Source organism: Heptranchias perlo, chromosome 27 (genome assembly GCF_035084215.1).
Source record: "Heptranchias perlo isolate sHepPer1 chromosome 27, sHepPer1.hap1, whole genome shotgun sequence".
NCBI lineage: Eukaryota > Metazoa > Chordata > Chondrichthyes > Hexanchiformes > Hexanchidae > Heptranchias > Heptranchias perlo.
The window spans coordinates 38,795,466-38,817,151 of NC_090351.1; the positions used below are offsets into that span (position 1 = coordinate 38,795,466).

General features: G+C 42.9%; 1 protein-coding gene across 1 annotated transcript in view; it reads left to right on the forward strand.

Annotated features, from left to right (window-relative positions):
* capza1b (capping actin protein of muscle Z-line subunit alpha 1b) overlaps positions 1-21,305 on the forward strand; it is a 51,146-nt gene extending 29,841 nt beyond the window's left edge. Inside the window, exons 3-10 of the mRNA XM_068007705.1 lie at positions 2,555-2,606; positions 8,792-8,855; positions 11,319-11,525; positions 12,940-13,019; positions 14,869-14,947; positions 15,040-15,111; positions 17,088-17,150; positions 19,020-21,305. Of these exons, the coding sequence (XP_067863806.1) occupies positions 2,555-2,606; positions 8,792-8,855; positions 11,319-11,525; positions 12,940-13,019; positions 14,869-14,947; positions 15,040-15,111; positions 17,088-17,150; positions 19,020-19,160 (758 nt within the window). The 3' untranslated portion in view covers positions 19,161-21,305. The remainder of the gene's footprint in view (positions 1-2,554; positions 2,607-8,791; positions 8,856-11,318; positions 11,526-12,939; positions 13,020-14,868; positions 14,948-15,039; positions 15,112-17,087; positions 17,151-19,019) is intronic.
* Positions 21,306-21,686: the final 381 nt, after the last annotated feature.

A 21,686-nucleotide genomic window follows, 5' to 3' on the forward strand; every position in this document is an offset into this window, starting at 1 on the left:
TGACCCGGACCAGAACATTGATAAATGAGCACTTTATTTACTAAAATATCCTGCTATTAAAAAAAAACTGAAAAATGAATGATTACTCTTATTTCCTATCGTGAGATTAAAGCTGCTTTTTATATTGATCGTTTAATTCAGAGCCTGGGAGCTGTATTCACGCTGTTAAATCCCTGTCTCTATTCCCCTCGTCTCAGTCACAGACAAGGCCATCTCTGATGACTTCCTTGTATCGTTCACCACTCTCCTCCCCCTCCATTCCCATTTCCTTCTGTGTCTGCTCCTGGGGAAAAAAAACTCTTTTCTTCCCCACCCAAAGTCACTTGTAACGACATTTTCAAATTCCCAACTAGCTTTTCATACTCAATCACAATTTCACCTCCGCCTTCGATGCCCTTGTCCCCAGCAAAACCCTTACACTCCCCCGCCCTGGTTATGTCCCCTGGTTTAGCCATTCATTGCCAGATCTAGCTGGACCACATCAAGCACTATCAGGCCCTGCTCTCCTTTGCCAAAACTGCTCACTATTCCAGGATCATCCTGGGATGCAAAGATAACCCCCGGCTTTTCTCCACTACCAACTGTCCCCTTAAACTCCTCTCCCCTGCCACCCTCACCTCCCAACAGCAAGTGCGAGGAGCTCATGGACTTCTTTGTCACTAAGATTGAGACCATCCGTTCAGCTGCCTCTGCTGCATCCCTCCTAACTAGCCCCTAAGCTCTGGAATTCCGTCCCTGAACCTTTCCGCCTCTTCACCGCTCTCTCCTCCTTTAAGACCCTCCTTAAAACCGACCCCTTTGACCAAGATTTTAATCACCTGTCCTAATATCTCCTTTTGCTTGATGTCAATTTTAGTCTTTTTGCGCTCCTGTGAGCGCCTTGACATGTTTTTGCACGTTAGAGGCGCTGTATAAATACAAGGTGGTGTTGTCCCTGCAGACTGGCAGCAGGCTTGATGGACCCTGTTATACCCAGTCTACAAAAAACTGAATTAACAGCATAAACAATAAGAATTAGCTCACAAATGCCAGGCTCCCAAAATAGAAGGTCATTAAAATTTGTACACAAACGACATCTTAAGTTCATCCTGCTTTGAGTTTATACCCTAGTTTAATATCGATGTGAAAGGTTCATTTATTTCCTGTGACACTCTGGTACTAATGAGCTTAAATATAGTAGAAAGTCTCGTAATTAGATGCTCCTCTGGAATTTTGTGCGATTCAATGCGGTTACCCTCACTCAAGTTGTCTTAAGGGCAATTGAATTTGCCAACCAAAGCTCATTGATGTTAAAGTTGGTGTGTATTGTTAACTTCAAGTGGAATAAGTTGTAGAATCTAATGCATACAATATTTAATATATACAAAACTCTAGCTGAAATTAAAAACGAATGCAGGAAATGCACAACATGTCAGTCAGCATCTGAAAGGGAAGGGTTGTAAGTAATACAATGTTAGCTTGGCTAGGTCAGTCAGGAGTTGTGGGTTCAAACCCCACTCTAGGACATCGGTGCAGTGCTGAGGGAGCGCTGCACTGTCGGAGGTGCCGTCTTTCAGATGAGGCATTAAACCGAGGTCCTGATCTGCCACCTCAGGCGAATGTAAAAATCCCGTGGAGCTGCTCGTGAGAGCAGGGGAGATCTCCCAGTGTCCTGGCCAATGTTCCCGTCTCAAACAACAACACCACCACAAACAGCTTACCTGTTCATTCATTCACTTGCCGTTTGTGGGACCTTGCTGTGTGCATATTGGCAGCCGTGTTTGCTTGCATAAGTGACTGCACTTCAAAAGTATTCTGTTGGCTGTCAAGTGCTTGGGGAATTTCCTGATGACATGATGAGATATTGCAGTCTACTTCTATTAACTCAGTCACTTAACTTGATTAATTCTAACTTTAATTCAGCTTAAAAGGGCTTCTGTGCAATTTTAATACAATTGTTTTTTTTTAAACTTGTGGATAATTATTTTGAACAAACCCAACTTATCAGGAGTAAATTGTCTATAAATGCATTTTCTTTATCGACAGTGAACTTCCTTTTGTAATTTGAACTTGTTGTGCTTTATTGATGATCTAGTATCCATTAAGTCGTCATGCCAGCATTGGTGATTATTTTAACTTGGTGGACTTTTTTTTAAATAGTAATGTTACCAAGAGTCTTTGCGTTGCATTCAGTTGGTAGATCCTCTGCTCAGACCCGCTGTGGGTAGTTTGGATGACGACGCTTAGCGATGATAGAAAATGTTTGATCTGTTCCAGTTTTTTCTGCAGCTTTTAAGCAAGTTGCCACGGCCTTAGGATTCCTAAGATGGTGTCATGAGTTTGCTCCTGTTAGTTCAGTCATTTTTGGCACTAAAAAAAAATCTAGTAATTTGAATTAAACAACTTTGAATTAACAAGCGTTAATTGTACTGTATGACTTGTGAATTAATTTAATCTTAACTGTTGCATTCATTGATAAATCTTTATTTTTGAGATTAACTTCATTTTCTGCAATTGCAGGTTTAAATTATCAGCAGTTCTGATTTTTTTTTTAAAAAATGTTCTTGATTTCCAGATGTGCGATCACTAATGAATAATGACAGTCTTCTCAAGGAAGCAACTGTTCAGTAAGTCTCCTTTAAGCTCAGAAAATTCTTTACCTGTTTTTCAAGTGAAGTGCGCTCATCAAGGTGTGAGATGATATTGGTGTTCTTGTCGCTCAGTGCCCTCAGCTTTGAGCACCATTGGGGTTAGATGTTGGGTCTGCACTTCCAAATCAGGCATGTGTTGGGTAGAGACCACTTTACACTGCCTCAATCTCGAGTATTCCTACTGCAGCAATGTGACATTTCCATTTACCTCACTTATTCTGCAGGTTAGAGGAGACTTTGTAGCTTGTCTGGGTGCTAATTTGTGAGTAGTTTTATTCTGTGGACTTATTCCCACTTGGAACTGAGATTTTTAGGATTTTGAAAGGAGTTGAGAGGGTAGATAGAAAGAAACTCTTTCCACTGGTGGGGGAATCTGGGACAAGGGGACATAACCTTAAAATCAGAGCCAGGTCAGTCAGGAGAGAAGTTAGGAAACACTTCTTCACACAAAGGGTTGTAGAAATATGGGACACTCTCCCATAAAAAGCAGTAGATGCTCGCTCAATTAATAATTTTAAAACTGAGAGCGATAGGTTTTTGCTAGCCAAGGATATTAAGGGATATGGAGTTAGGGTACAGATCAGCTATGATCTAATTGAATGGCGGAACAGGTTCAAGGGGCTGAATGGCCTACTACTGTTCCTATAAGAATGCTTCAGAATATTTTTGCTGAGCAGCCTTTCAATCAGAATCTGGGCTGGGTATGAACTTTGCTTTAGGGGTGAGAGTGACCCAGATCACTGCACAACCTGTTCTTTAAGAACAGTGCCTTTAATTCTGTTGCTGATCTGGAAGCCTAGATAAGTGATGAGCTGGAGACACATTTTACGTAGGATAATTGTGAAATCCTGAGATCTTTCCTCAGAATTCACTGTCTGATAGTTAGCAGTTTGTTTCAATGCTGAGCAGTTCAACTCTCTTGATCAGTGAAAATTTGGGACTTAAGACTGAAAAACTAAAGTTAAATCAATCTGTTCCAACAAGAAACCAAAAAGAAGCAAAAATGGGCAATGCAGGACATGTCAGTGGGCAGCTGAAAGAGACGTTAACATTTTAAGTGGGACCTCCTTTCTCTTTCAAATGTTGACGAACTTGCTGTGTATTTCCAGCATTGTCTGTCTTCATCTCAAATTCCCACTATTTACATTTCATTTTCTATTTATACTTAAGGAACTAGCGACCTAGGTGTGTCTGTTTGGACTGAGTTCGATGACAGTACAAACTATGGGAGGGGGAGGAAACATTCACATAAAAATACCATAATTTTTATTTTGGCATGAACTGCTTTCTTTTCAACCTCTCACGCTGGGACAGATTTGTATTGAGGCAGTCATGATCAATAGATGTATAGAGCTCCAGTCAGACCACGCCTTAAATACTGTGTCGAGTTCTGGTCGCTGAGACACGAGAAAGATATTCAAGCATTAGAGGTAGTACAGAGAAGAGTCATAATGTTGATGATCTCTTGTGTTGGAGGTCGAAGTTACAATTAGAAAACTGGGGAAACTTGGGCTGTCTGTGAGATGACCTGTAAGGGTTTACAAGATTGTAACCAGTATGGAAAGGGTTATATCATAGCTGATCTGTAACCCAACTCCATTTTACCAGCCTTTGTCCCATAACCCTTGATACCCATAACTAACAAAAATCCATTTATCTCAGTCTTGAAAATTTCAATTGACCCAGCATCCCCACAGTATTTTGGGGAAGCGAGTTCCAGATTTCCGCTAACCTTTGTGTGAAAAATGCTTCCTGATTTCACTCCTAAATGGCCCAGCTCTAATTTTAAGATAACTCCCTCTTGTTCTGGATTTCCGACCAGAGGAGATAGTTTCTCTGTAACTGACCTACCAAATCCCTTTATCATTTTAAGCACCTCAATTAGTTCTCCCCTCAACCATTTACACTCGAGGCAATACAAGCCAAGTTTATACGACCTGTCCTCGTAATTTAACTCTTTAAGCCCTGATGTAATTCGTGATTCTGCGCTGTACCCCTTCCAAGGCCAATATATCTTTCCTGCGGTTCGGTGCCCAAAACGGTACTCCAGATGGGGTCTGACCAAGGCACTGTACAACTGAAGCATCACTTTCTCACTAACATCAATTGTGGGCAAGTTACTGGAATCTATCAGAGTATTAAACTGAAAGGTCTGGAGTTATCTGGTTTCTCTCTCCCTCCCATTTGCAATTTTCCAATCCAAAGGCACAATTCCTGAATCTAGAAAGTTTGAAAAATTATGACTAATGCACCTGCAATTTCCTTACCTATTTCTTTTAATTTTAAAAAATTCGTTCATGGGATGTGGGCGTCGCTGGCGAGGTCGGCATTTATTACCCATCCCTAATTGCCCTTGAGAAGGTGGTGGTGAGTCGCCTTCTTGAACCGCTGCAGTCCGTGTGGTGAAGGTTCTCCCACAGTGCTGTTAGGAAGGGAGTTCCAGGATTTTGACCCAGTGACGATGAAGGAACGGCGACATATTTCCAAGTCAGGATGGTGTGTGACTTGGAGGGGAATGTGCAGGTGGTGGTGTTCCCATGTGCCTGCTGCTCTTGTCCTTCTCGGTGGAGACCATCAAGTCCCATTATGTTCTCCATTACCATTTTTTTTTACTTGTATTAAATTCACAAAGTTCCTCTCTTTGACTTATTTTTAGGCTGCCTTGTACCGCTAGTATTTTGTCCCCTTCCTCTAAAAACGGATGCAAAGAACTCATTTAAAAAGTCTGCTATTTTCTTATTCACTAAAGTCATGCCTGTGTCTGTCTTTTATGGGCCCATATTTCCCTTTATCACTGTCTTAATGTATTCATAACTTTTGCTGTTAGCTTTGATATCCCTTACAAGTTCTTTTTTCATTTTCTCTTTTTGCCTCTCATTACTTTTTGAATCCCTTATGTTGCTTTTTATAGCTCTCCCAGTCTGCTGGATTTTCATCTTTTCTTGCATTTTTGTAAGCCTTTTATTTTAGCTTGACACTGTCCCTTAGCACGTTTGTTGATCATGTTCGCTTAACCACACAAGTGCAGCCTTTGCCCTTTAGGGATATGTGCTGGTTTTATATCGTATCAAGACAAGGGGCGTCATGTTTAGACTAAGTTAGAACTGATATCTGGATGCTTTTCACACAGAGTGATCGATACATGGAATGGATTCCCAGATAAGAGTAGTGGAGGGGGAAAATGTTTGAATCATTTAAGAAACAATTGGATGCCACGGTGTTATTAGAGGGCTGGCCTTAGGATCATTCTGGATGGGTGAATTAAGATGGGCTGAATTGCCTTCCTGGTCTGTAATTATCTGCCCTGGTGTTACTTCCAGCAGTACTGTGTATCACTGGACAGCCTAGCCCCATATTAATTCCACTCATTTCAATATTGATTCTACATCATTCTTTTCAGCCCCAGTTTCTCTCCTGTGATTGATCCTTGCAGTATAGGAAACCTTTATATTATTACCATTGATGCTCAATTCTTGCATTTGTAATTTAAGATTCTCCAACGTGCTGGTTTTGAAAGGAGTACTTTTGGGCCTTATTAAGTATGTTCTTAAAAAGGTACACCCAGGTTTGTTTCAACCCAGAATAAAAATTTAAAAACTGAGTTTATGATGACTAATCACTGATGAGATCTGTCGTTTCAAACCATTTCCAAGGTGGAGCTGACACAGCATAATTATCTGTGCTTTGATTTGCTGTACACCTGGGAATAAAGTAACGATCCCAGTCGGTGCTGCTATACTTCACTTTTCCAAGTTGTAGAATACAGACTGGGCTGTTGAAAAGTGTCAGCAGTTGTGTAATGGAATCCCCCTTGAAGTTCTGCTTTGAAGTGTATAAAAGAGCTGTGAACAGTCGTCATGTTTTGATGTCTGGGAGATCGTTCTATTGCTTTGATTTGAGAGCAGCTGTATTGTGTCTCAGCGAACAACTGTGTAAACTTAGGAGCTGGCTGCTCTGAATCCAGCAATTGCTGTTTTCGAATTACAAGAATAATTGCCTTAAAGTCACAACTTGATTCCACTAGTTCTGTAAATCTCAGCAAGTACAGTGGTGGCTGATGGTCTTCTTGCAAGGTTAGCAAAGCATTTTAGCATTTTAACGTTTTTATGTGTGTAAACATATATATATATATATATATATATATACACCTCTCTAATATAACAAACTGTTCGACATCCCGTGGCTTGCGCATAGGAGAGTGACATCAAGTATAGACTTCAGGTGAAAGCGAGAGGTTTGAGGATGGAAGATGATTGGACCAGGGTGAACAGACTTCATTCAGTCCCCATTTTATTACACTGTCCTTATCATATAACACTTTGGCAAAATCTAGCGGCAGTTTGGGAAGCAGCAGAGAAATAGAGTTGATTGCAACATAGGAGTTTGACTGCAGTGCAGGCTGAGGACTTGGGAGATGCAAAATTGAGGCGCTACAGCACCACCACTGGCTGGAGGGTGCAATTACAATATGACAAGTTTACATAGGCAGGTTTCACTATAAATACGGACATAGGAATTTATAATGGAAAGAAGATGTCATGAAGTGTGCACTGATATATAATTAAAATATTAATGCGCACAGAGAACTACTACTCATTATACAGTGCCACAGATCTTTAGCTCCACTCGTTATAGTCTTTTCACCTCTTAATGTCATTCATTATGCCTACTGCATACTTCACTTTTACAAAAATACAGAAGCTTCAGCTTGTATATCTTCTATAAATAATCAAAGTCCATCAGTGAGCTTAAGGATGTTGAGTTTTGCAGGGTTCTGATGATGGAAAATGAAACATTGCATTTCTGGTTTATGACAGTGCCCTCCACCCCCCTCCCTGTTGAATTGCTGCCTTGTAATTTGCTGCCAAATGTTTACTGTCCTACATTTAATCTCCTGGAGTGGGACATGCTACAGCTCTAAGGGCTGTGATGCCAGACTGCAAGCAAAATGCAGTAGCCAGCATTCTTCTATATATAGTATGGTCATATTTGTACCCATGCTGACTTGTTCAGGCTCAGTCCAAGATCAGCAGTTAAACACTATTGCAAACAATAGACCTTTTTTAACATCCAGACCGGCTTTGTGAAGGATATACGACCTTGAAAGAAGAACATGCAGATTTGAGAGATGGCCTCCTGTGCTGTTTGAACATTAACTACAATGAAACATGTGGCCGCATAACCTATTGAATGAAGGGTTTTAAGTAAACATGTAAATGCTGGAAATAACACATCGTAAAATTTTACAGCACAGAAGGAGGCCATTCGGTCTATCAAGCCTGTGCTGGCTCTTTGAAAGAGCTATTCAATCAGTCCCACTCCCCTCTAAATTTTTCCCCTTCAAGTATTTATCCAATTTGAAAGTTACAATTGAATCTGCTTCCACCACCCTTTCAGGCAGTGCATTCCAGATCATAACAGCATCAGGAAAGAGAAAAGGGCGGTTAATGTTCCAGGTAGAGACTTTTCAGAGTTCTGAATTTATTTCCAGCATTCTTGGCTTTCTATTTTTGCACACATACTGAAAATAAACTTTCTTCTAATTACATGACCGATATGTCACGACCAAGACTACTTTTAGATATGCCAGCTCTACGGTCTCTCCACTGTATGTTACTAACCTTACTTACCTGGGATCCCACACCCTAAACCTGGTGCCTGTAAAACTGTGTTGTGCCTGAATACCACTGAAGAAATAATTCTTGAAAATTTTAAATTTGCCAGTTTTTATTTCTTGAAGGTACTTTTCATTTATAGGAACAATCAACTTTTTTATCAATGAGTTCTGAGAGATTATAAAATTAGTCGCTGTGGATTCAGAGCTATGTACTTCTTAAATCAAATTGTATACTGATGTTGGTTACTCTAACACTGAGATTTTCAGTAACCACTGAGCTGCTCTGCCCTTGAAGGGTTAGGGAAATGTGCATGAATTGACGTTTCTAGAGAAAACCAGCTTGTTACTGTGAATGCTGTTGTACACTCGATCGGGAATACAGAAAACTCACTCAGAGAATGTTGCTTGGCATTCTACTTAACAGTAAGGGCAGTCTTGCAGCAGGGTTAATGGTATAATCTATGCAAAAGATACGTGATGAAAAGCAGAGTGCAGCAGCTAATGCTCTTACTGCATACACTAACCTGCATGTTTCTTCCCGCAGTGCTTTTGCCCAGTATAATATAGACCAGTTCACACCCGTGAAAATAGAGGGCTACGAAGAACAGGTAAGAGGAAACTTGGTAACTGTTTGTGGGGTGGGATGGAAGGTGTATATTATGAAGCAGCAGCCAGTTTGTGTGGGCAGAGTAGCCGTGATAACAGAGGGCTGCTGGTATCCGTGAAACTGTCAGTCAGCGCCATCAGGAGAACAGGGACAAAATACGGAGGCAACGTATCCCGTTCAACGAGGTATGGTGTATGTCCATGCAATGGCCAGGAAAATAGTAGCAATGCATTCTTGCATCATACGCTTACCATGGCACTCGCACCTGGCACCTGCTGTCCACCTAACCAGCACTCCAACATGTGCTTTGTCAGTTGTCTGGCAACAAACCACTGATTCCACCACTTGAAGGTGGTCGCATGGTGATGCTACTGACCATGGAAGCTTAGAACCGAGTCGACCTAGTGTGGTAGATTCAGTAATCCGATACCTGAGGTCCACAGAACTCCAATGTACTGTTGATGATTGACCAAGTAGCCTGACTCACGAATGGCATCTGGAGGGGTCGCTCTGTCACCAGGGTTGGGATTCTTCCACTTGGCTACAGATATCTCTGCAAACCGGTGCTCCTATGGATAGTGTGGTCCTACCTGGACAAGCACCCCAGTAAGGTATATGGTTCTAGCTAGTTAAACTTCAGCGGTACACCTGAGCCCAGATCTTGGATAACTGGAATGTGTCCCCACAGGGAGTGTGTGTGCACTGCATTCTAAGTAAACAGAAACCGTACAGGTGTGCATAGATTTCTCTGTGGCATGATTTGGAGACCTTTAAACATGCTGATAGATTTCCATGTGTGTCAGATACCTGGCTCACTTTTTTAAAAACATAGGAGAAACTGAAGGGAATATAAAAACATTGAAATAAGAACGAGTCAGGTAGAGAATTTTAGCCATGAAAATTTTAATGATTCTTGTACTTCTGTAGCTAATGTTCCAAAATAGTTAGCAAGAAAGTAATCCGGTAATCTGTTTGCCTTCCAGTAATCCGGAAGGCAAACAGAATATTGGCCTTTATTTCTGGGGGGATGGAGTATAAAAGCAGGGAAGTCATTCTACAACTGTACAGGATGCTGGTGAGACCACACCTGGAGTACTGCGTACAGTTCTGGTGCCCTTATTTAAGGAAAGACGTACTTGCATTGGAAGCAGTTCAGAGAAGGTTCACTAGGTAGATTCCAGGTATGGAAGGGTTGTCTTATGAGGAAAGATTGAACAGGTTGGGTCTATACTCATTGGAGTTTAGAAGAATGAGAGGAGATCTTATTGAAACATACAAGATTCTGAGGGGACTCGATAGGGTAGATGCTGAGAGGATGTTACCCCTCATGGGGGAATCTAAAACTAGAGGGCATAGTCTCAGAATAAGGGGTCACCCATTTAAGACGGAAATTAGGAGGAATTTCTTCTCCCAGAGGGTCGTGAATCTTTGGAATTCTTTACCCCAAAAAGCTGTGGAGGCTGAGTCATTGAATACATTCAAGGCTGAGTTAGACAAATTTTTGATCATCAAAGGATATGGGGAAAGGGCGGGAAAGTGGAGTTGAGGTAAAAAATCAGATCAGCCATGATCTCATTAAATGGCGGAGCTGGCTCGAGGGGCTGAATGGCCTATTCCTGCTCCTATCTCTTCTGGTCTAAAGGCTTTGGGCACATGATGTTAACTGTATGATTTATATCAATTAGTGTTAATTGCATTCAGGTGGTAGGTATCAACTGGGAACTCTCTTGTATCCATTTATAGGAGAGCTTATCGAGGGTGCGGTGTGTGTGTAAGGGGAATCTACGAATAAAAGCTTAGAAACAACTAAAGACCAGGCTCTAGTATTCCATCCTTCACCACATGGCTATCCATTTATAACACATGATCCATGTTTTTGAACTTCACAAGGTTCAAATTTAACATTTTGTGAATGTGGTGATACATCAAGTGTGTGTGCGTGTGTCCACAAATTGCTTCTCTCTCTGTCTTATTCTTTTGCTTTTGGGTGGTGTGGTGGGGAAGGGAGCAACCAACGGGTTGGGGGTCACAGGAAGAATGCGGCTCTCACAAGCGCCCTCACTCCCATTGCATCCCCTTTACCTTCTCGCTACCCATTCGCCTTCCTACCACCCCATCGCTATACCGACCTTTTTCCCTTATGAACTACCTGCTGAACCCCTGTATCCTCTTATCCCCTTGCTCTGCTGTCACTCGCCTCACCTTTAACCCTCCATCCACTTACATCTCTCCCCATTCCCACTCCCTGCATTGCCTCCACTGGGGAGAGGGTGTACTTGCAGGATACACTTTACATCGGCAGATTCCATTTTAACTGTTGACATCAGAATTTCTATTGGAAAAAGTTGGCAGGAAGTGGGTGCAAATTTAAGATTTTTACTATATATGTATGTGCGTATAAAAATGTGTGTGTATATATTTTCATTGCTTAAAAGTTATGAGTTAAACTGGCATTCTTGCACAGGTCCTGGTTACAGAGCATGGCAGTCTGGGTAACGGAAGATTTGTGGACCCAAAGAATAAAGTGTCCTTCAAGTTTGATCACGTGAGGAAAGAAGGCAGCGAGATCCACCCTCAGGAGGGTGAGCCTGCAATAGAGTCGTGGAGGAGCGCCTGTGACAGTGCAGTGCGAGCATACGTGAAAAACCACTATCCCTATGGCATCTGCACTGTTAAGTATTGTGAAAATCCGATGTGTCAGCTTGACGTAACTCTTGCTGTATTTTGTGCGGTTGAAATTTTGTTGGTGACAACTACAAATTATTTTAAGAACAAAGTTTGAGACGGTTAGCTCGTGGCTCATTAGGTAGAAGTACGAAGGAGGGAGGATAATTGACCAGAGTTCCCGCTGATGGTCATTGGCCCGCTGTGTGTGGGCGTTCAGCGAGGCTAAGACTGGGCTTGACTGTAATCGGTCCCTCAATTGAACAGTTTGCCGACTGGCACTGTCCAGGCTCATGCATAATGTGCAATGGAGGCCGAGGAGAACAAGGATAAATAAAGTGCAGCTTTCGCAGTCACACAGGATATTGATGGTTACTTTGACCAGGGTGCAAAATGCCAGCCTGATACGATTCAAGCTCAGGAATTGGAGGTGAGGCGCAATAACTAATTCAAGAACTTTGGAGAAAAAGGGAGGCTAGAAGTTGTGGTGATAATTAAAGGGGGTGTTCCCATTGAGAGTTTTATTTTAGGAGGGTGGTAATCGTAGCACTTCTGAGGCTAGTTTGAAGAAACTGTCCTCGAAGAAGGGAAGCAATTGATAATGTCCATAAGCATTGGGTGAGGAGAGAGTATTGAGTGGTCAGGAGGGGTTTAAAGAGCAGGTTGTGGGACTCCTGGAGGATATAAACCTGGGAAGGAGGAGATGGAGAAGCTGCACGGTATTCTGAGGCCGGTTGACTATTGGATTGTTTCAGCAGCTGTTAGGTTGTTAATGGTCCGCTCTGGCTTTTAGTTTAGGTATTTGCATACATTTTCAGTTAGTTTACATGCAGGCTATCTATAATTTAAAGCCTTATCCCCTACTCCTGCCATATCTAGTTCAAATGAACTTCAGTTCTCTTTCTCCACCTTAATTAGTCTCACTGTGTCTGCGTTATTTAGATCCAGCCCATCTCTCCTGTTTCCACTTGGTACAACCCCAAACCAGGCTATTCCCCAGAACCATGTGGGAGCACACCATCCTTCTGATCTTCATAATCCATTCCTGCACCACCACAATAATAATAAAAAAAACTGCAAATGCTGGGAATACAATACACAGGTCAGTTCAGCATCTGTAAAGGGAACTAGTTCTAATGATGAGCCCATACCCCAAACATAGCTGTCTCTTCCCAACAGATGCTAACGTGACCTCCTGTCTCTTTCCAGAATTTACTGCGCTACCACTGTCCAATTTTTAATGTTTAATAAATGAACAAGTGATAGCTCTTTCCGCCAGGGGATGGTGGCTGATGGCGGCTAATTAATTGCATTGTGTGCTTATCAACGCGAGTAAAAGACCAGAAGACAGATGCTGTTGCTGCAGTGAAAACTTGCCTTCTTTTTTCTGACGTGCTATTGTGGGCATTTCTGTTTTGTAGGTCTATGGTAAGACCCTAGATGGCCAGCAAACTATTATAGCTTGCATTGAAAACCATCAGTTTCAGCCACATAATTTTTGGTAAGTGTTTTTTTTTAAATATTTACTGGTCATTAAAGCACAGTCCCAGCTACCAGAGCAGAACATCTGGTGTCTGAGGCAGAGCCTTGGTCAATCAGTCCAGCCGCACTCAGATTGAACAGGCAGTCCATTATTGAGCATCTCTACAGAAGCCCTTTTATTGTCTCCTGCTTTCTTCATGTTATAAATCTAGTTGGTTCTGAAGGATGAGGTCGAGTCCTGAACTACACAGATCACCCCACGTTTGACGCTTGGTCTGAGCTGAGCTCGTCTCACTGGGCCACCAATAATGGTGTTACGTTTGTTTTTTGTGCCTGAGTTAGGGAGGGGGTGGGTGGGAAATCAGCCAGTATTCCTGCTCCTGATCACTGTCCAGTGACCCCTGCTGGAAAGTATATGTCTGTGCAGTGGTTGATGAGATCAGGTTCGGCTGTGGTTGGATGGCCTGCTGAAGGCTTATGAGCTAATAGGCATTGGGTGAGATACCGGTAGAATGGTCCACCAGTGAGGGAGTCTACGCCCAGAGGAAGGGAGGAAATTGTGTGTCAGCCGTGGCTCAGTGGGTAGCACTCTCGCCTCTGAGTCAGAAAGTTGTGGGTTCAAGTCCCACTCCAGAGACATAATCTAGGCTGACAGTTCAGTGCTGTACTGTCGGAGTGCTGTACTGTCGGAGATGCCGTCTTTCGGATGAGACATTAAACCTCGGCTGGGTGGAAAAGATCCCATGACGTTACTCGAAGAAGAGCAGGGAGGCCAACCAACATCACTGAAACAGATTATATCTGGTCATTATATCTCATTGCTGTTTGTGGGACCTTGCTGTGTGCATATTGGCTGCCGTGTTTCCTACATTATAACAGTGTCTACATTCCAAATTGGCTGTAAAGGTTTTGTGACATCCCGAGGTCATGAAAGACACTATATAAATGCAAGTTCTTTCTATTAGAGGGGGGAAAACACAAATTAATCTAGTATTTGTATGTTCTTGATGCATTTGAGCTTTTCAATATTTGGGGGTAATATTAGTAATTAGCGTTGAGAGGATGAATCCATACATTTACAATCAAGCTTATTAATGTGCGGGTAATAACATGCATTTCTGTAACATCCCAAGTCGTTTTATAGAGGAGAATGAATTAAACAAATAGATACGAGAGAGGTGGAATGAGAGATTGAGGGATGACTGAAAGCTTGGTAGAAAGGATGGGGTTTGAGAGTGTTTTTAAAGATGGGGAGAAAAGGACAGTCGGGGTTTGAAGAAGGGAGTTCGGGGGGGCAGGAAGGGCAGGACCACTCAATATTTGATGTTTACACAGGATAAATCCACGCGTTTAAAATTGGTTGTTTTTATGCTGTCACAGAGCAATTTAATTTCAGTTATTTCATTTATCATCCAGTCGTCTGATTACTGTGCACATTTCTTGGCTCTCAGTCCTCTAGTTAGAACAACCTGCACCAACTATGTTGCCCACACTTCTGATACCACCAACTGAACTCAAATGGGAATGTTTGAGAGAGTAGCTTTATCCCAAAAAGTGGTTTGGAAAGAAAGACTTGGATTTATATAATGCCTTTCACGACCTCAGGACATCCTAAAGCGCTTTACAGTCAATGAGATACACTTGTCGTCTCTGTTGTAATGCATTTAACTGCAACTCATTTGGCGGGGGAGAAGGAGGAGGGGAGATTGACTCGAGCGGTGCCGGATGGAAAAGGTGCAGGTCAACCAGAGGAATAAAACTGATGAGCAGCATTTCCGGTTTGGAGGGAGGGAGTGTTTATTCTAAGCCTTTTTTGTTATAAACACAAATGGTGCATTTGCCTTTTTATTTCCAATTCCCTTTTTAAGGAATGGCCGTTGGAGGTCTGAATGGAAATTCACCATTTCTCCACCTTCAACTCAGGTCAGCGGAGTTCTGAAGATCCAGGTATGTCTTGCTTCCTCGTGTAACTGTACCAATACCATTGTATAAAGCACTAAGGCAGGAGCTACATTAAATATGTTGTAATGTCTTTCAAGGTCCATTATTATGAAGATGGTAATGTTCAGTTGATGAGTCACAAGGACATCCAGGAATCCTTGCAAATTACAGTAAGTCTGAATTGATTTAAAACCCATTAAAGGCCCACTAGGAGAGTGTTGTGAGTGTTGTCAGGAACTGTTGTGACAATATGAAGAAGTCACTGTTGAAATGCGAGTAAACTGCGCCTTTGCAGTAGAGGAGTCTCGACATTCCACTCGTCGTCCCGTCTGCTGTGTTCTGAACTATAAACAGTGAGGCCTGCGGGGAGCCAATGGCATCACTGACCCATGAAAATATGGGTGTAAGAATCTGATGTCTAGCTTAAGGCCCCCTTGTTTCAGCAAAGCAGGGGGCCTTGAGTTATACAGTCCATAGCGTATTGGGTGCCCGTGTCACTTGAGTGGAGCACATCAGAAATCAGCACCTGGCGGAAATGTTAAGTGTGTTGCTCTCCCAAAGACTGGCACAAATGTTTCGGGTAAGCTTCAATTAAGAAACCCAGATGACGCTACCAAACTTGAAGAGAAGGTGAAGTAAAATTAAGTGGATGCATCTAACACTGATGCAATGTAGAGTTTGTCTGTGCTACCTGTCCACCTGGACTCGATGCTTTTGACACTCGTGTCCAAGCACATGGAGAGACTGAAGATAACGGGTTCTCTCCCAATCCCACGCTTCTGTCTGATGTATCTCTGTTCCTTCCTGCTTGCACTGAGGAGGAAATACTGAGAGGGTAAGCAAGTGAGCCCTTCAGGATCAGGGGCTTATTGGGCTGGCAGAAGTGTCTCGAGGTGTCTTATGTTTTTTTTTTAAAACTCATTTCTCGGGGTGTGGGCATTGCTGGCACGGCCAGCATTTATTGCCCAACCCTGGTTGCCCCTTGAGAAGGTGGTGGTGGGCCCGCCTCTTGAACTGCTGGCAACAGCTTTTCATACAACTAAGTGGCTTGCTGGGCCACCTTGGACGGCAGTTAAGAGTAAAGTATAACCCAGCAGGTTTCCCTCACTAAATAATGTTAGTGAACCAGTTGGATTTTTATGACAATCCCACAGCCTCATGGTCACTTTTTATTTCCAGAATTTTCAAAACTGAATTCAAATTCTCAGATTGCTATGGTGAGATTTGAACCCATGTTCTCTGGATTACGAGTCCAGTAACGACCAGTACACTACCGTGCCCCCATGTCACTTGTATTTCCCAATGTTTAAGGTCTACCTCAAGCTTCCAGACCTTGGCACCCCCTGGGAGGCATCTGATTTTTCAGTCCCCTTTCTTACTCCTTTCTCTCTCCTCCTCTTTCCTTCCCCCGCCCCAGTGAGGAACCGAGCAGGGTGCAGGAGTAAATCTGCACATTTTCAACTCCGCAGCACAGGGTATTGGAGGTCAGTACATTGTTACTATTCTGCTCAAGCCACTAAATCTTTTTTTTTCTTGTTTCGCTGTTAATTTTCCATTCGCTTCCCTCCCCTCCTCCTTTCCGAAAGGTGTTGACCCCTTTCTAGGATTACATTTAAATAGGTGCTGGAAATCCTTCAGTCGCCAGACTTGAGTGGTGGTAGGTGTTCATGGGTGAGCTTTGATGGAGTGGCAGCAGACAGTTCAACCATGGTGGAAAGTGAACATCACCAACATTCTGTCTTCACTCTATGACTGCATGTATGTACACATGCACTTCCAGCAGATGTTACTGGATAAACAATCAAGAAGCAGGAACGCTGACTGACTTTCCCCATCTTCTCCCACCCCCCCCCCCCCCTCCATTTCCCTAATCCTGGGCACTGAGGCCAAATGTGCCCCAGCTAAGATCTGGTAACTGGGCACAGACCAGTGATGGAACCTGGGGCCTTTCTGGTCTGCATAGCTCAGCTACTGACTGGATAAACTGAGCTGTCAGCAGAACGTGTGTAACTATCTTAAGTAGTTGTGTGATATCGGGTCTTTTGTGCACGCTGGTATCTGTATTTATTGCTGCCCTTAAGTTTGGAATTAGCCCCTTTATACCATTTAAATCCTGATTTATTTTTTTCTTCTCTCGCCTGCTCAGAATGAAACCCAGACCGCGAAGGAACTTGTGAAACTGATTGAAGCGGCAGAGGGAGGTTACCAGGTATGTGGATGGACTCTGCATGGGGCGCTAAAAGAGCAAAACGATCCTTTCTTGCAGATAGCGCAAATAGATCTCCATCTCCGGTGGTTTAAAACCCCAGCGCTGTGCCCAGGAAGCTGCCGAGGCCACCGCACTCTCAAATAAAAGAAACTTATTGCTACACCGGCTTATTCAGTGTGTTGGTATTCGGGTGCTTGCCTGAATCGGAAGAAACACAAGGTAGTTGAAAGCATAGCTGCATCAGAATGGACAGAAGGTGGTATGTGTATTTCTCTGGTCAGGTAGGGCCATTATTGTCGCAGTGTTCATCGACATAGGAACAGGAGGAGGCCATTCAGCCCCTCGGGCCGGTTCCGCGATTCAGTTAGATCATGGCTGATCTGTATCTTAACTCCATCTACCTGCCTTGGTTCCGTAACCCTTAATACCCTCGCCCAACAAAAATCGATCAATCTAAGTTTTGAAATTTTCAATTGACCCCCGGCCTCAACAGCTTTTTTATTGGAGAGAAAGGGGAGAGGAGAGAGTTCTAGATTTCCACTAACCTGTGTGTGAAGAAGTGCTTCCAGACATCAGTCCTGAATAGCCTAACTCTAATTTTAAGGTTATGCCCCCTTGTTCTGGATTCCCCCTACCCTATCAAATCCTTTAATCATCTTAAACACCTCAAATTAGATCACCCCCTATATCTTCTATTTTGAAGGGAATACAAGCCTAGTCTATGCAACCTGTCCTCATAATTGATCCCTTTTAGCCCCGGTATCATTCAGATTTGGAAATGCTGACCAAACAGAACAAGAAGGTGGCTACAAACTGCAGACCAAATGCAGACCGGTCTGGGGCACTAGGCTGACAGGTGGCAACTGTTGTTTTAGTGTGGAGAAATCCAAAGTGATGAGATTGGGAAGGGGAATAAACCCTGGGAATATAAGATGAATGGTAGCGTACAGGACATAACATAGGGAGAGGCATCTGGGGTATTGGTGGATCGCTAGTTGAACGCATTCAGCAGTGAGAGGGAACTGTAAAGGCAAACAGGATCTTGGTGTGCAGCCAGAGGGATAGAATATGGATCTCTGTGGTGATTTTATATATAGCACTGGTTTGGCATCACTTGGAGCACTGTGCAGTTCTGGTCACCGCACTATATTGGGTATATCCGGGATTTGAAGAGTGCAGAGGAGGGAAACTAAACTGACACTGGGGAGTAGGTACCTGAGCTACGAAATGACAAAAGGTGAGACGGTTTACAGTGGAGAAAAGGCAGAACTGTGGGCACCTTATTTGAAGTTTTTGAGATTCTAAGGGGTTTAGGTGAAATGAACCCGAATAAACCACAAGCTCTAATCTGGAGGGGTGGATTGGAGCTCAGACCATGGAAGGTGAACATATGAACTAAGAGCAAGAGTAGGCCATTCGGCCCCTCGAGCTGCTCTGCCATTTGCTAAGATCATGGCTGATCTGATTGTGACCTCAACCCTGCTTTTGCGTCTACTTACTATAACCTTCGACTCCCTTGTTAATCAAGAATCTATCTAACTCAGCCTTAAAAATATTCAATGACAATTTAGATTTTTAAATTGCACGAACATTGTGAAGAGAGTGGAACAGACTGCCTAGGGACTCAGTAGAGATGAATAGCATTAGCAAATTCAAGAGGGAGCAAGGTAGTATTTTTCAGGGGCCAAAACAGGTGATTTGAAGATTATAAGAGTACATCGGATTTTGTAGAACTTTTAGGACTGGCCAGAATGACTAGAATGATTTTTCCCAGACCTTCCTCTAATATTGCGATTTTCCTCTTTTGAGTCCATTTTCCATTTGGGATTATTCTGGCTAGTGTTAACGGTTTCTGCCTTGTTGTTTCAGACTGCCATCTGTGAGAATTATAATGCCATGTCTGACACCACCTTCAAAGCCTTGCGCAGGAGCCTGCCAGTCACTCGCACAAAGGTCGACTGGAACAAGATCATGAGCTACAGGATTGGCCAAGAGATGCAGAATGCTTAAAGCAAACCTGTACAAAGAGGCTTCATGTCAATGTGCAAAAAAAAATGAAAACAGAAGGTGTGGTCTCACGAAATGTGAGGATTGACTCTCCAGTCAACCCCTCTTTCTCCTCGCTCCCCCAACTCACACTCTCTCTTTCTCTCTCTCTCTTTCTCTCCCCCCACCAGGCTCCCAGAAACCTTGACCATATTGTCCAATGGATCAAGGATGTTACAAGTTGCAGCCTGACTTGATGGTTTAACACGTCATTCAAGTAATGTTTGTGTATAGTGGTGAGGGGAAAGCTTTAAAAGGGGTTGATCTCTTGGTTGAATGTATAACTGATATGCAGCCTTGGTGCTGCCTAAATTGCTTAAGCGTGAGGATGTTTTCATACGTTGGGTCAAATTCTAATTTTTTTTTTGGGTGTTTGCGGTAATTTTAAGTCTTAAATGCAGTTGCTTCCTGGGAATGCACCCGACACGGCGGTTAATAGCTTGAGACAGTATTATAACCTGGTTTAGCAGCTGAGTAAGAATTAGAATTCATTTTATGGTTACAGAAGCTTTTTAAAATGGTAGCTGATATTTCTCGGAGTGCTGCAACCTGAGACTTTTATCTTAAACTCGCTCCTTCCCTCCTTGTTTTTTGCCCCTTTTTTCTCCTTTTGTGAGGCCACACCTTGTCCCATCACTGTTGACAAGACAAGATGGTATGGTGTTCAAACACCTAAAAAGTCCAGAAACCAGGCGAGATGGTTCTGCTTTAAAGTACTGCTTGACCGAAGAAAGCTTGGAGCAATAGAAATGTTTGGTGTCTTTTCCCCGTCTCCTCCCTTCCCTCATCCAATTGCTCTGAATGATCTCTTATCGTTTGTACCTTTACTCATGTCATGCGTTCTTCCATCCTGTTGAGGTTCCTGTGTGTAAAACATTTCATTGGGTAATACACTTGAGTTGTGTGAAACTCATGTTTTTTTTCCATGTATTGGTTAACCGCAGTTGTGTACAGCAAGGAACTGGAAGATGTGGTGGCGGGAGGGAGGGGGACAGGGAGGCAGGGGGTGGAAAGTGAACAACTCAACATATTCTTCCTCCCACACTTGTTTTACCTCATTTTTTTGATATACTATAACTTTAACCAATGGCAAAAATACTGCGACAGCAGAGGGATGGCCACTTGCTCATTTAGGCTGGAACGGTTCAGAGAAGTTAATGGATTGAGCCAGAAACTCACTGATCAGCTGAAGAAGGAAGAAACAGGAAAAAAAAAAGTGATGAGATTGCAATCAAAGGTATCGAGGCGGCCATCACTTGAGCAGCCCCGACTTGACTAGCTCTGTCGCCCCAGTATACCATTCCTTTAAGGTCCTGATTATAAGGTGCTTGCACGGCGGGCAGCAAAGTATGCCGTGTGACGAAGCTAGTTCTGTTCCACTCCTGAAGCTGCTGGTGAGAGATGCGCAGCCAGTACATTGCTGACTGGTACCAGGGGAGGAGAGAGCAGGAGTTGCCTCCTCTTGTCTTGGACTGGCTGGTGCGTAGCTCAGTTGTTTGGGTCTGCCGTCCACTGGTCAGTTGCTGTAACCTTCTATGATCAGTAAACGGATACCTGGGTGGGAAGGAGAAGTATATATAGGAACAGAACTGAAGAGAAGTGGCCGCAAGTTAAATTGCGATTATAGAGTGTTCATTTTTTTTTACTGTATTAACTTGCACAGGAACAAATGTAATGCAAAGTCAATGAAACAAGTGGCAGGCTAGTATTATCCATACCAATATTTTTACAGAACTCTGTACTGGTAACATTAAAAAAAAGACAAGTTGTAATATAACTCCCTAACTCTAAATCTCCAAAAGGCTTTGCTTTTTTTCTTAAAATGGATTGTTTTGTACTGTATTTTGCTTTTATTAAATTTGAAATGCTATTTTTTAGTCATAAAAATGCCAGTGGAATTCCAAACCAGCAGAGGCTAACAATTCGTACTCCAAGGGTGTAGCACGCTTCAGATAAAACGGTGGTGGCGAGCTTGAAGATTTATATAATAGATCTCCAAAATTAAACTGTAATCGGCAGAGATTCCCTGCTTGGAGGGTGACTGTGCAGTCGCAAAAATTGGAGCAATTTTTTTTATTGATTTTGAATCCAGTAAAATTACTTACATTAGCCGTATTCTCATGCCATTTTATTTCTCTCCACTTCGAGCGTTTCGCGCGGTGACTGTTCTTGTGCAGAAAGTTGCACGTTATTCCTACTATTTATTATGTCGTGATAACCTGTGATCTAAAGTGTGCCTCAGTGCTGTGCTGGGGTGTGATCCTTTACCCACTAGGCAGTTGGGGGAGCTTGCGCTGAGTTTCGAGTACTGTTGTAAAAGACTATACTCACTGAGCCACACAGACCAGTAAAAGACTACACTCGCTGGGCCACACAGACCAGTAAAAGACTACACTCACTGAGCCACACAGACCAGTAAAAGACTACACTCACTAAGCTACACAGACCAGTAAAAGACACACACTGAGCCACACAAACCAGTAAAAGACT